Here is a 13,831-nt window from a genome sequence, read left to right as displayed (position 1 = left end):
GAAAACACCCGAAAACCTGGACACATCTCAATAGATATTACAATTTATAGGATTCAGAATTTGATCAATTAAAACAATAAGAAACAACAAACTCAGCTAATATGGTGTTTTTCGGTATTTTTAAATATAACGAGTACGGTATTATTTATAAAACTCATAGTTGCGTTCCAGCTGCTCTCTAAAATCCAATGTTTTGATTTAACAAAAATGCCGGGAAAAAGGTAAATAACTATTTAAATACTTTATTATAAAATTAAACTAATGTTTATTAACAAAAAGAGCGCGGAGAAAGTTGACCAAGAAGCATCAGAGGAAGCGGCGTCGCCAGAAACAGGCCAAGGAGCGCGACAAACTGGAGGAGGAGGCGGAAAACCAGAGACTTTTGCAGCCGGAGTACCAGAAATGGCTGCAGAAACAGCGGGAAATGGAGGAATTCCAGCGCCTGGCCGAGGAAAGGGAGCGCCAGGAGGCGGAGGAGTCCTGGCTGCGGCGGGAAGCCATTGCCCAGCGGCAGTTCCAGCTAGACGAGGCCAAAAGACGCCAGGAGCAAGAGGAGGTGGAGCGTTTGCAGCGGGAACAAGCTAAGGAACGAGCAGAACGGGAGGAAATGCAGAGAAAACAGCGCGAGGAGGAGATCAGGAAGTCGGCCAAGGCTGCAGCCGAGTTCGATGCCATGATGGAGAGCATGAACGAGTACCTGAACAACCCGCAGCTGGCGAAGCCCCCCAGTCACCTGCTACGGGTGATGGACACCCATCCGGAGGAACGACCCTGCGAATTCTTCAGCCGCACCAACTTCTGCCGATACGGTTACGCCTGCACCTTCAACCACCGACGACCGATGCTGGCCCGGATCCTCCTCATCCGACACTTCTTCAGCCACTCCATGCTGCAGGGACGTCAGCCGGACACCGAGTACTCCTCTGCGGAGGAGCACTTGGAACTGACCGAACAGGATCTGCGCAGCGACTACGACGAGTTCTTCTACGATGCCGTCGAGGAGCTGGAGAAGTTTGGCACCATCGTCAACTTCCGAACGGTGCGCAACACGCTGGAACACCTCAGGGGTCACGTCTTCGTGGAGTACACTAATGAGCGGTTTGTCTGGGAGTCTACCACAATTATTATTATTAAATTAAGTTATGCATTGTTTAGTTCAGTAGTTTATATGCAAATGTTTATAATATTCAAATCTTTTTTACATGAAGCCTAGTTCCCAAAGTTTTCATTGTAATAATGCCATATAAATCATACATTTAAGTGTTACCCGTTCTCAACAATTTAACAATATGTTATTTTCTTTAGTTAATTAGTAATTACTTTGAGTATAAATGTTTGTTATGACTAACCCTGATGTAACTCTTTTCTATATTATTATATTTTTAAGTTCTTATAATTCTTTTTCAGATCCGCTCTTCGCGCTTTTACCAACCTCCAGGGTCGCTACTATGCTTCCAAGCGCCTGAACGTGGAGTTCTCCAACCTGAAGACCTGGCGTGGCGCAGTCTGCGGTACGTGAGCTGCATGCCAAGAAGAGCCGTATCCTTTGACAAACCATAATTCACTCTGTTGATAGACCCATATATTTATTTTAATGCCATTTTCTTTATCACAATCTGTGGCTTTTAAAGGTTTGTCCTTAACACGTAAATGTCCCAAAGGTAACGGCTGCGGATATCTGCACTTGTTTCGCAATCCGAACAACCTGTTCAACACGGAACTGGAGATCACATCGACTCCAAAAGTGGATCGACGCCCTAGTCGAACTCCTAATGCCAAGCCGCCCAGGTAGAATATTTCATTTAAATATTTTCTTTTTAAAATATTGTTTATATTTAACCTTTTTTCAGTTGGGATGACCAGAACGAGCGTGGCAGGAACTGGCGCTGGTCAGAAAGCCCTGAAATGGAGCTGAACTCCAAAGAATCAAGCAACAGCTTTAAAAACTCAAACAGAAGACAAGATCTCAAGTACCACCAGTCGGAGTACCATTCCAGGTCAAGAAAACGATCAAATCGTGATGAAGTTTCTAGAAGAAACCGCAGCTCCACGGACTTCTCCTATGTCGATCACAGATCGAATAGATATCAGAACTCCACAACCCCACATCGCCAATAAAAACCAAGGTATTAATTAAGTTTTTTTATGGGATCTTTACAAAATTTTATTCAATCTCTTTGTGGGCAAAACATGAGTGTCTCAAATAAAATACTAAGGAGATTCCGAATTTCTTGCTTGGATGAAAGTCAGAGGGTCAGCAGAGATACACTCGCAATTTAAGATTGCTTATAAATATTTAAGGTGCGATCTGAAAACGACTCAATTGATTACAACGGAATGGAATTCTACGCGTAAAATTGGCAGTTTCGAAAGGAGAAAGTGAAGAGGTTTGGGTGCTGGTGGGAGTGGGTAGTGATGACAGTAGGCGTAGGCGGTAAGGTAAGGTCGGAAATTGTAAATTCTAAAGTCTATTTGTCTTGCTTTCTTCCGTTTTCGTCGTACACATACAAACAAAAATTATACAAAAAGTCGTTTAAAGGAATATTATAATAAGTAGCTTTAAAATTAGGCAAACACAGCGAAGGCCCAGCGAACCGCTCTATAGACGGATTCCGGGATTCGTGGCCGCCACGTAGCGCAGCAGCTCCTCGTTGTCCTCGCAGATGACGGGCTTCTCGTGGTAGCAGGCGACGTCGTGCCAAGCGATGCCATCGTTGTACACGTTGTTCAGGACGGACAGACACTGCTCCTTGGTCTGGTTGATGTCGTACTCGGCGTTGTCGGGCTGCGGGCGCTTCTTGTGTCCGGTCTGCGACCAGGGGTTGTAGCCCCAGCCCTGCGGGATGCGGTTGGTGGCCTGGATCTTCTCGCGGGTTGCGGACCAGAACCATCCGTAGACGGTCTTGGGCTCCAGATCCGGACGGTTCTCGCAGCCGGCAAAGTCACAGATACGGCCGGCCGTCCAGATGTACGGCACATCGTTCTGCTGGATGACGCGGAAGATCAGGTTGTTCTTCTCCTGGGTCTCCAGGGCGACCAGGTCCATGCAGTACTCGCGGCACAGGTTGCGGCCATCCAGCCAGTCGACCTTCTTGTTGGCCAGGGCGGGCACGTGGGAGGTTAGGAACATGTTTTTGCCGCGGTAGGAGAACTCCTTGGGACCTGTGGGTCAGCAAAGAGAAAGTCGGTGAGTGGGAGTGAGCTATTGGGATTGCACTGGGGAAAATAAAAGGGTGGGTTTTAAATAATTCTTTAAAAAATTCCTTGTCTGTGATAACTTATAAGATTGGGCTCATACGAACTGGAAAATCAACATGCATAAAAAACAAATTGATCTAAAAAACTAAAAAAAAACTAAAACTTAGAATTAATTTAAAGATGTGCACTATTTTTAAAATGGTAATATAATAAACGCAATATTTTTATATTTTCCACAAAGATTAATGGTAGTACCTATATTTTCAATAGTAAATCCAAGTAAAGCAACCTATCCAGAAAATTGTAATCAAAATGAATTTCATTATAAATAAACTTCAAAATCAGACATTTTTCTCTACGAGTATGCCTGATTAATGGCTTGTTTTGGCAATATATTTTTCGCCGTGTGGGTGTGGCCACTGGCAACCGGTTCTCCGCGCCGCTGCAGCCTCATCTTCATCTTCGGCTGGCGGCCCAGTGCAATGTCTCGGGGCCTGCCCCATGATGGGCACAAACGAAACCGAAAGCAAGTAGCGCCAAAAATAAAAGGTATCTGTGTATGCACGGGTGTATATCTGTAGCTGCCCCGGGCCTTACACAACTTCCCCGGTGGCAGCGTGTTACGCAATCCGCGCAATTTATGCAGCATGCTTCTTTTTGCGCCTGCCGCTTTCCTTTTGTCTTGGGTGTCAAAAGGTTTTCTGTTTATTTTTTGCTACTATTTTTTTCTGTGATTTTCTGTGGGCCGAGGAACAATGGGAACCCCCGGCCAACGGCTCAGCTCCATCATCCTCGAACTTGTTTCGCCTGAGCGAGCTGCCAGCTTCCATTTGATTAGCTGCCTCTTTGGAAGTCTTCGCAGTGTGCGATCTGTCCGCCCCCCGAGACACGCCCTGAAACACGGCAGAAAAAAACCCGCCTGTTGCCTCAGTTGGCACGCGTCATTAGCCGCGCTTTTAGCCACTTTTGCAACTGCCCCCTTGCCACGCCCCCCGTCGCCAATGCCTCGCGTCAAATCAGCTTAAGTCGCCAGCATAATGGCCTTATTTGCCATTGTTTGCACATTATTATTTACTTTGCTGCCGCTTCGGCTTCAGCTGTCGGCTTGCAATTTCCTCACATTTCTGGCCCTTTGGAGCGCGGGTCAAGGCGATCAATAAGGGGGGTATATCCAGCTCGTCTGTATATTTTCCTAACCGAAACTTGCATAATTATCCCGGCGGTGCTGCATGCCCCGGGCTTGGCGATTGGCATCTTTCAGCAGTGACTTAGAAAAACCAAACCGTTTTCGAATGTTAATTATCGGGCGACTGCACGCCTGGGAGAGTTGTCTACAAAAGGTAATTAAGTCTGAATAGTTAATCAGGTGATTTAACTATTCGGAGCCAGACCTAAAAAAGTTGCGCTTGTATAACTGGAAATTTCTAAGAGATGAACGATCTAAATCGCTGCCAACGGCACTGGCTCAAAAATAATAAAAATAACAAAATCAAAACTGGATATGCAACTCTCGGTGACGCCCCAAAATTAAGTTGCATGTTTAACGGCTTTGGCTTGGCGGCCCAGTGTGTGTGCTGGCCATACGGGTGTAGGTGAGTGTGAGTTAGGGTTTGTCTAATTAGCAATAACTGCAAAGTGTTCATTAGTGTACCGGATATGCAGCGATGATGCTATTGTTCAGGCGTTTCGCCCGCTCTAACCCGAACTCTGGGCCCTGATGCAATGTTCGTAATCTCAGGCGATGACTGGCAGCGGCAATTGCCGGCGGAATCGATGAGGAAAACCCACCTCAACTGGACTATTTACGGATTAACCCCTTTTGATTTTGCAATCAAGAGATTAAGTCTAGTTAGAGCAGAGGAATTATAATTGCTTTTGACTGGACAAGTATTAAAAAGGGGGAAAATATGCTCTGAGACCGCCTAACTGGGTTATATTTGTATTTACATATATTTAAATTAATCTTTTATTTGAAAACTTGTTAGCCTTTATAGGAATAACCATTTAGTTAACAAAAAGAACATTATAGGTATTTTTAAATAGGAATTTTTTGGAATTTTCCGGAATCTTGATTCCACTACTTTAAAAAATAGAATACTTTGAATTCTAGCCATTTGTAAGAAGACATTTAAGAAGCATTTGTCATTATCATTATATTTCCTATAATATGCCTAGTAATATTTTAAAATCCAACTAATAATTACGGCAATCCTTTTTAATACTTTTTGAATTGAAAAAGGAAAACAAATATTTTTTTAATAAATGCAATTTGTTTACGAAAAAGGCGGGCAAAGAAAGCGAGTTGAAACTATGGGCGAGCATAAGCTGGCGCTCGCGTCGGCGACCTTCAGCCAAAACCCCTCGGCCGTTGTGGTTACACCCACACGTCTTGTTGCCAAACAATTTCAAGTGCAAACTTGGCAATCGCAGCTGCGAGGCAACCGCTTAATATTCTCGCCACATTCCTCACTTTTACTTTTCGCCATTGGGGGAATGGATGGGGCTTGAGTGCGGGTGCGGGGGCTTATGAGGGGAAATACTTACGGCTGGCGCACTTGGCGGGCACGGGCAGTGAGAGGAAGCGACCCGGCTTGGTCGCTGTGGTCGTGGTGGTTCTGGCCGCATGGCTGCAGGCCATCACCACGCAGAAAGTCGCTATTGCCAGGGTGACTTTCATCTGCAAGCCAAAAGAGAAAAACACAAATGGTTAATGAGACACAATGCGATTTGGCAAGTAACAGGTACTCCGATATAGATATGCAAATTGTTAACACGTTGTCATTAACATAAATTCGTACACGATTAGCGGGCGATAAAGACGCCGCGCCCTTTTGTGCGCCACCCCGGCTCTGAGGCCCATCTTGCGTATACGCAATTTCGTATAAATTTTCGTGTGGCCGAGGCAAAAGATGTAAGCTGATCGCTGCGCCGCTGCCGATGGTGCCAGATCGAGATCGCTTTTTATGTCAAGGATGCGCAACCGGTTGCCCCCGGCGGCCACTGACACAGTGCCACACTGACTACCAAAGCGATGCCATCGCAGCGATCGACGACACTTGAGACTTTATTATTTTCATTTTCATTTTTATTGTGGCGCAGCGGCTGGCGGCGGCAACGTGATCAGCATCGGCTTTAGCATCAACATTGGCGTCAGCACATCACATTATTCATAAATAAAAATGTATTTAGCATCTGCAGCAAGCATGTTGATTACACAAGCAGCATGGCCTGACCTTAACTGGTTTTATTGACTTTTTATCGCCTGCTCTTCCTCGGCGCTTCCAGCTCTATGGGCCGCTGCGTGTCTTCGGCTAGAACCTTCCACGTCGGCTAGCATTTCAATTTCAATTTCGAGCTGAAAGCCTGTTTTCGCAGCCGTTTCTTCATTTCTTCCTCCTTATGCTAATGCAATTCGCATCGGATCGGATTAAATCCGATCGCAGCTTGAAATTGTTGCATATTAATTGGATTCGATCCGGGCGGCGATTGCGTGTCGCTCGGTGTGTTGTTTATCGCCAGCATTTATTTGATCGCCTGCCGTCCGCTGATTTGGCAACTATAAATCATTAACGACCCACCGCTTATCAGCGGTCAGCGCCTAATTTGGTAACAATACATAATGAAAAGTGGATTTCGAAGTATTGATTTCATTTTCGACAGCGACATTTCCAACGCGAAGACTTCGGCCGTTGGGAAACATGGACAAATGAAGGTGTATGTATGTATTTCTGGTGGCTACTTTATCTTAGTTGTTTGTTCGCCTGCTGCGTTTTGTAACTTGTCCATCAGCGCTTTGTCCATTTCTTGTTTCATGCATGTTAATCAATCAGCCGACGCGCTGATGAGGCATTTAATTATACACCTACGGAGAGCTCAGTGCCCTTTGATGCCAGCGGGCAAATTACAGGCCAAGTGGGCTTTGTGCATTATCGACTGTTTCTCTTTTCGGGCTTTTCTTCCGAGGGGTTATGGGTGATGGAAACGTTTTTGTGCACCATTGCGCAAACAATATATTTTCAGAAATATTTTGTAATTTAATTTAACATTTGAAAATTCGTAGAGCAAAAGACTTGGGCAACGAACGTTTACTGAGTGGCAACAAAAGACTTAGGAAACGAACTTTTTTTAGTTAAGTTCTTAAACAAAAGACTTAAGCAACGAACTTTTTCTTTATAGGTTCCGAAACGAAAGACTTAGGCAACGAACTCTTTCTGTACAAGTTCTAAAACGAAAGACTTCGGCAACGAACTTTTTCTGTACAAGTTCTTAAACGAAAGACTTAAGCAACGATCTTTTTTTAGTTGGGTCTCAAAAGAAAGACTTAGGCAACGAACTCGTTTTCTAAAGACCCTCCATCCGCTTTAGTTCTCTTCGATTCAGGTCTTGCCAGTTCTGAGCGGAAATTTGTCGTATATTTTCCATTGGATTTCGGATTTTTCAGGTTTCCATATCCTTGAACAGCTCACAGCACTCGATATTTTTTTGTACAATTTATGATTATGGTTTTCGACACATTTTATGGCTTTGCACTTTTGGGGGTAGTCCTTCGATTGTCCGCACACAAGTATAGCACACTGTATATATCCTTGGACGCGGAGCTCTGCTGCTTACCTTTGCTTTGCTATTTGGAATAACACTGCACAGCACGGTTTCTATACTGTAGTCGCCGAATTGTCCAAGCAGACAACCAGACGAGACCAGACGCAAACGAAAACAAAAGTCAATTGGCAGCAGCAAACTGTTTTATAGTCGAACTTCAGCTCTCCGCAGCTTTGAAAAGCTGCGACTGCGCGGCCGGCGGCGACGCTGGCCGCAACTTTTGCTGCAGCGAAGCTTTGGCAGCGCCCGCCATATAGCCGCATATCCCATATAGCCATATAACAAATATAAAACCAAAAGCAACGAGATGAGCTGCTCAGAACATCTTTAGACAACGACAACTTTTGTCTATAAATATTTATGTTCGCCCCTCGTTCTCCTCTTTTTTCCCCCCTTTTTTCGTTTTTTCTACCTTCTTCCAGTCCTCTTATTTATTTAGTTTTTATTTAAAGCAACTTCTCAATCTATTGTTCCGTCTAAAACTGTAGTTTGATAACTTTTATAGCCGCAGATCCATTAAGTAGTTGTTGCTCCAGTGCCAGGCACTAGAAACTCGAGCTCTCTGTGTTGTTGTTCGATTTTTTTGTTATTTCGAAATGTTTTTATGAAAACACTTTTCGAACCGCCGCGCTGGCATCCATCACCGCTCGGCCAGCTTCATATATCAATTTTTGACGAAGTGTTTGTCTTCTTTTTCAGGCCTTGATCTTGAAAAGCCTTTCGAAATGCCATTAAAGACCGCCGATGATTGGGCTTCCGCGCTCTGCCCCACGCACGCGTTCAAAAAATCAACAGCCAAAAGCGGTTCGATGGGTTTTTCTTCGTTGCTTCTGCCATTTACAAACTCGGTTTCTGTTTCTGTTTCTGTATTTTAATTGCCATGTGAATGAACTGGCGGCGATTGGGGGAAAGGATCGCCTGGTACACATCGGCCATCACACATAACAACACCCCCCACACAACAGAAACAAAGTCTAGAGAGTGCTTGGCGGTGCCAGCCGGATCTGAGGTTGTTCTTGAAAAGTTTTATGTTTGCTTTTTATTTTCGCTCATCAATATGCAAATTGATCGCTTGATTATGTAATTTATTTAGTGTGATTTTGCGAGTGAATCCCCCACCTCTCCCTGCTTAATTCCACCCCTGTTTTTGGGGTAAAAAAAATAACTCTTTCAAAATGCATCACTTTAGATTGGGGGGCAAGTTCAAGTCGCTAATCTTGTTTAATTGTCATCATCAACTTGACATTTCAACTGGATTCAAGACCTCCTTGGCTCTTGTGTAGCTCAAATGTTTAGCCCGGCCGCTCTTTTGACTTGTGATTTTTTCAGTCTGTCATATTTCTGTTGGCTGATAATTGACCATGAAGATGCTTTTCGGAGACGTTTGTTTGGGTGGCACTTTTGTTTGCCACTTAGTGCTGTGTTTAATAGCGAACTAATTTTGAAAGCGGATTCGAATGCGCTGGCGCTCACAAAAGGCGTGGTCGAGCTCCAATTCCCGCTTCTGTCTCGCAGCATGGGTCTTCCCCCAAATGCCCCCATCCCGCCCTCTTGCATATTTTAATTAGCCTTATTAATAGAGCCGCAGTCACTTGCCTTGGGGGGCGCCATGTGCAGAGGTTTGGGCCGTGAATTGTGTTGGGCCAACAGATTAGCACTAGCATCAAATTAATTACATATTTAGCTGGCCGGTGTTAAGTTCATCTTGCAAAAAAAGATACAAAAAATACCCGTCTGATGGGGAAACTTTCGGTTGGGGAACTGACACGAAGGTTGGTGACGCAGATCAAGGATAAGGCTTTTAAGGAAGTGAAAAAGCCCTTTCCACGAAATTCGCAGAGATCACGCGGAGATCAAAGTTGGCTCTAAAACGGGTAAAACGTTGAGTCACAAGATCTCGGACCTGAAGTGGTATTTAATTAGTTTTATGACTGCCTAAAACAGCGATGTCGCCACAGAAATATGGACTTAAGTCATGTGACTTTTGGCCAATTAACATAATGCACTTAAGTGGCAAGTTATGGGTTAGAGATGCTACCAAGTCAAATTTATTATTTATTTCCTTAAGTGACTTTGTTGTAGAAATTAGAACAATTGACACTAAAATATGGCATTTTAAATCTCCAACAAATTTGTAATATTAAGTTAAATTGTTGTTTATTTCTCTAAGAACAAATTTTAAACTTTTTAGAAAGAAGTATATAATAAGCTTAAAAACAAGAAATTTTTAATATCAAATAGCATGTATGATACTATATAAAATTGTTATAATTTGATAAATAGGGGTTTTTAATACTATGTACTATTTAAAACGATCACTTCTTGTTACTGCCCATCATTCTGTGAGATCAGTTTTCAAAATATTCTTAAATACTCCCCAAAAACATGTTAACACCTCATTGTTCAATACTCCAAAGTCGATTCTTTCTTGTTCTCGACGCTTCTAGGTGCTTGCAACATCCGCAGTTCCCAGTTGAAGCTTTTTGCCCTGATCATTGTTGCATCTGCTGCATCCGCTGTGTCGATGATCTCGTTTCCTTTCCACTTGCTGCACATTTTCGCCCTTGAATTTCGGGTTTTTTTTGCTGTTTTCAGTTGCCTGCACTTCCTGCGACCGACCTTGTGGGGTTCAAAAGCCGCTGCTCACCGACAATCGACAGCCTTACAGGTAAGAGATACTGTTCTGGGTAAATGGGCTTAATCATCGCTAGATGATGATTTGCTGTTCACGCAGATTGCTAATACGCAGCGTGAGCCCGTCGATCAGATTGACAGTTTTATGCGTTGTTTGACCTTCGGTGGGTGAGCTGAAACATAAAGCCTTTTGCAACTACAATAGGCATGGTGCGTAGATGTTGCCCGCCGCATTTCCATAATCAATGGCAAAACATCAAAAGATGTTCGACACAAAGCCAGGCTTTAAACCAAATCAGATTGCCCCGAGCACGGAAGCACACCCGTCGACAGCTCGAGCAGATCTCAATCCGAATCGGATTCGGATTCGGAATCGGAATCCAAATCTCGAGCTGCTTCAGATTCAGATACAGCGCAGCTTCCGCTTCAATGCGATGCGTTCCGAGCGAAGAGCAAACAAAAAATCCACACAATCAAGATGCAAATTGTTGGAACAACAATGGCACAGCCAGATGAAATAGCGAACAAAAATAATCAATCTGTTTAGACAAACAGACTCAAAGAATGGCCAGCCGAGTGACCTTAGCTCGCATCATGGGATTCGATTGGAATTGGGACTTGGTTTATGAATTTTAAACTTTGGTTTTCCTGCGGTTATCTCTGATTGGCCATATAGAAATTCTATCATTAACATTGGGGCATCGAGCGACTCGTCTGGGGAATGCGTGAAGGTTGCCAAGCGTAATTGCAACTTGTTTTTTACGGCCAAGAAGCTTGGCCGCGGCAAATTGTACAAATTGTGAGGAAAAACAAAAAAATAAACGATGGAACAAAATACTTTTTAAATGGTTTTGCCCGATCGGCAGATGAGAAATGTTGCCAAATTTGACCCCAAGAGGCCGACGCTTGTTCATTTACACATTAGTTGAAATTTAAATGCTGTGTTTGCGTTGGCCGCCTTGTGGCCGAGTGTGGGGCTGCTTTTGTCGCACCACACGAAAAGTGATTGGCAACAAATTAATCAAGACCTTGCCAAGTCTCGAGCCAACTTCCAAGCTTCAGCCAGCAGCAGCATCCGAAGCATCCACGGCAGTCATGAAACCTTTTATCCAAGCGCTAAGCTAAGTGTGAAACTAAGAAGAAGAACGAAACCATCCATATACCATAAACCATAAACCATACCCCTTACACCCGAAAAGTGTGGATTACGCAATGAGCGAATCATAAAAAAAATATCAAAATGATTGATGTCTGCAATTTAGCGCATCTGTGTAAAATGTGAAGACGAAAAACGGTCTGTTCGATGGTTCGTTGTGACACAAAAGAATTAAGTGCCCGGGCGCATTTTAAATTCGTCACGGAAAACGTGACAAAAATTTTCCATATGCGAAAAAATAGAGGAAAAATTAAAGAAGAAACACCGGCAAACAAACGAAACGAAACGAAACGAAGAGATGATTGCGAAAATTCACAGTGCAGCCAAAGTACAGCAAACTTTGACACACATTTCGCGCACACACTGCCAAGAACCGATGTATCTTATGAATGAGAGTCTCCGGTTCAGGGCCCCGCCCCCAGCGGCCCTCCCGCCCACCTATCTAGTTATATTAAATACTGCCGCTGCCGCTGCCGCTGCCGCCGCCGAAGAAGAAGACAATGCAACATAAACAACAACCAGCGGGCTAATTGCATAAGATACAGACAGTCTCCGGCGATGCTTCGTTTAGAATCGCCATTTGTCCAATCAGCGCCGTAAATCTGACAAATTATATAAACGCTGAAAAGAGGGTGTGTGCGGAATCGTAGTCGCAGTCATCGGAATAGTCAGCCCAGACCATACCAGGCCAGACACTCAGGGGCAGATGCGGATGTCTGATCCCATAGAATTTCCATTTTCATTTCCACCCCATCCTAGCCCATCCCATCCATCCATCGCTAAACATCGCCTCCCATCGCCGGTGCATAGGCAATGGCAATAGCTCAACTTTGCATAATTTGTGTGAGTGTTTTACATTCGGTTTTTCATATTTTTTCTTGCTGTAATTTTTACATCATCATCCACCTATGTATCCGTCCGCTGGCAGGCACACTCGAAACAATACCAGCCCTAAACAATAGGAATCGGCAATATTTCAAACTTAAAGATAACACAAAAATATTATTTAATAAGCTGACAGATGGAAAAGAAGGGAAGTTAACTTTTTAAGTTTATATTATATGTGACTATTATTCAAAAATGAATTTTTAAACCATCAACATTTTTACCATTTTTGGCTCATATTTCTGCGAGTGCCCCACTCGTCGTGGAGGAAGTTGCATATTTATAAGGCAAAAGCTAATTTTTGTTTGCCAGCCGGGGTGTCATGCTTATGAAATCAATTGAACATATGTTCCGAGCGGCCAGCGCATGCTGAAGTCATAAATCAGAAGCGCTTAGTCAGACAGTTTTCCGCAGGCTGGCCGCTGGAACAGATGAGAACCGCCAAAACAAAAGACTTAAGCAACGAACGCGAACTTTTCCCTGGTAATCTGAAATTGGTTTAGTTTGCTGCGCCATTGTGAGTCTTCGTTTAGCTCTTGTGTTACATCTCAATTGTGTTTCAACATGATTCTTTTCAAAATGCCTAACTAGCTCAGCATTCAAATAGCTTTATTGTGGAATTCGATTCATCTATTTAACGCTGCCATTGTTGGAGAATTTAAGTCATTTATGGACGCCCTAAAGCGATTACATTTTAATTTGAATGACTCAAATGTTTTTTTCGTTGAGAAGTCTTTTGAAATGCGGATCGAAGTTTGGGGATTTATTCTTTATCATTTATTTTCGAGTTTGTTTAAGGAAAATGGCTTAGTTTTGAATCTTTTTAGACAGAGAATTGTATTATATGGTATTTTCTTGGGCTTTTTTACAAAAGTTTAAACTAAATTTAGACCATCAAAATGATCTTAAACTGTTGGTTATCCATGTTCTAGGAATATAATTGTATAACTTTAATTAGGTTTAAAGGTTGATTGCCTCTGATTTTATATTTCAAGCCAAGAAATACCGTCAGGTACTCTTGTTTTCAATTAAGGGCATCTTGCAGTTTGAACCCCGGCCAAAACAAGGCATGCCTAAGAAATAATAATGCCACCCGGTCAACCTTTTTCGTGCTGCAACTCGGGTTGTTGCAACGCACTTGTTGCAGCCACAAGCCCAACCTCACCCCACCTAAGCCAACTAGCAACTGGCGTTGTGTAAAGTTCATGGGTCGCCGGGTATTTTGTTGCTGATGTTTCTGATGGGGCTGCTGTGCTTTTGGGGGGCTGTGCAGTTCGCCTAACAGTTTCAGGGTTGGCTGGTTTTTTTGAAGTTTTTTAATTTTTCTGATCGCTGGCTGGCTGTTTCTTTAGTCATCAG

General features: G+C 43.5%; 2 protein-coding genes across 3 annotated transcripts; one reads left to right on the top strand and one right to left on the bottom strand.

Annotated features, from left to right (window-relative positions):
• The first annotated feature begins 171 nt into the window (after nt 1–171).
• Nucleotides 172–2,137, top strand: LOC108027646 (U2 small nuclear ribonucleoprotein auxiliary factor 35 kDa subunit-related protein 2). 2 transcript variants are annotated; one of them, XM_044094214.2, is made up of 5 exons: nt 172–221; nt 280–1,098; nt 1,408–1,511; nt 1,632–1,788; nt 1,851–2,137. In XM_044094214.2, the coding sequence occupies exons 1-5, from the start codon at nt 208–210 to the stop codon at nt 2,116–2,118; spliced, it is 1,362 nt and encodes a 453-aa protein (XP_043950149.1). In that variant the 5' UTR covers nt 172–207; the 3' UTR covers nt 2,119–2,137. The 2 variants fall into 2 exon arrangements, with proteins under 2 accessions (XP_043950149.1, XP_043950151.1); XM_044094216.2 differs by having other exon boundaries at nt 185–221; nt 1,408–1,539; nt 1,662–1,788; nt 1,851–1,865.
• Nucleotides 2,134–7,912, bottom strand: LOC108027864 (uncharacterized). Its single transcript, XM_017099474.3, has 3 exons — nt 7,810–7,912; nt 5,743–5,875; nt 2,134–3,162 (listed from the first exon to the last, which is right to left on the bottom strand). The coding sequence occupies exons 2-3, from the start codon at nt 5,873–5,875 to the stop codon at nt 2,600–2,602; spliced, it is 696 nt and encodes a 231-aa protein (XP_016954963.1). The 5' UTR covers nt 7,810–7,912; the 3' UTR covers nt 2,134–2,599.
• Nucleotides 7,913–13,831: the final 5,919 nt, after the last annotated feature.

Source organism: Drosophila biarmipes, chromosome 2L, assembly GCF_025231255.1.
Source record: "Drosophila biarmipes strain raj3 chromosome 2L, RU_DBia_V1.1, whole genome shotgun sequence".
Classification (NCBI taxonomy): domain Eukaryota; kingdom Metazoa; phylum Arthropoda; class Insecta; order Diptera; family Drosophilidae; genus Drosophila; species Drosophila biarmipes.
The sequence above is the reverse complement of the archived record's forward strand: the minus strand, read 5'-3'. Positions and strand labels throughout refer to the sequence as shown.

Coding starts and splice junctions, on each gene's coding strand:
- LOC108027864 (XM_017099474.3), bottom strand. CDS start 5,875: ATGAAAGTCACCCTGGCAATAGCGACTTTCTGCGTGGTGATGGCCTGC. Junction 3,163..5,742: donor GCCCGCCAAGTGCGCCAGCC/GTAAGTATTTCC, acceptor GCTGACCCACAG/GTCCCAAGGAGTTCTCCTAC.
- LOC108027646 (XM_044094214.2), top strand. Junction 1,099..1,407: donor GTGGAGTACACTAATGAGCG/GTTTGTCTGGGA, acceptor ATTCTTTTTCAG/ATCCGCTCTTCGCGCTTTTA. Junction 1,512..1,631: donor CTGGCGTGGCGCAGTCTGCG/GTACGTGAGCTG, acceptor TGGCTTTTAAAG/GTTTGTCCTTAACACGTAAA.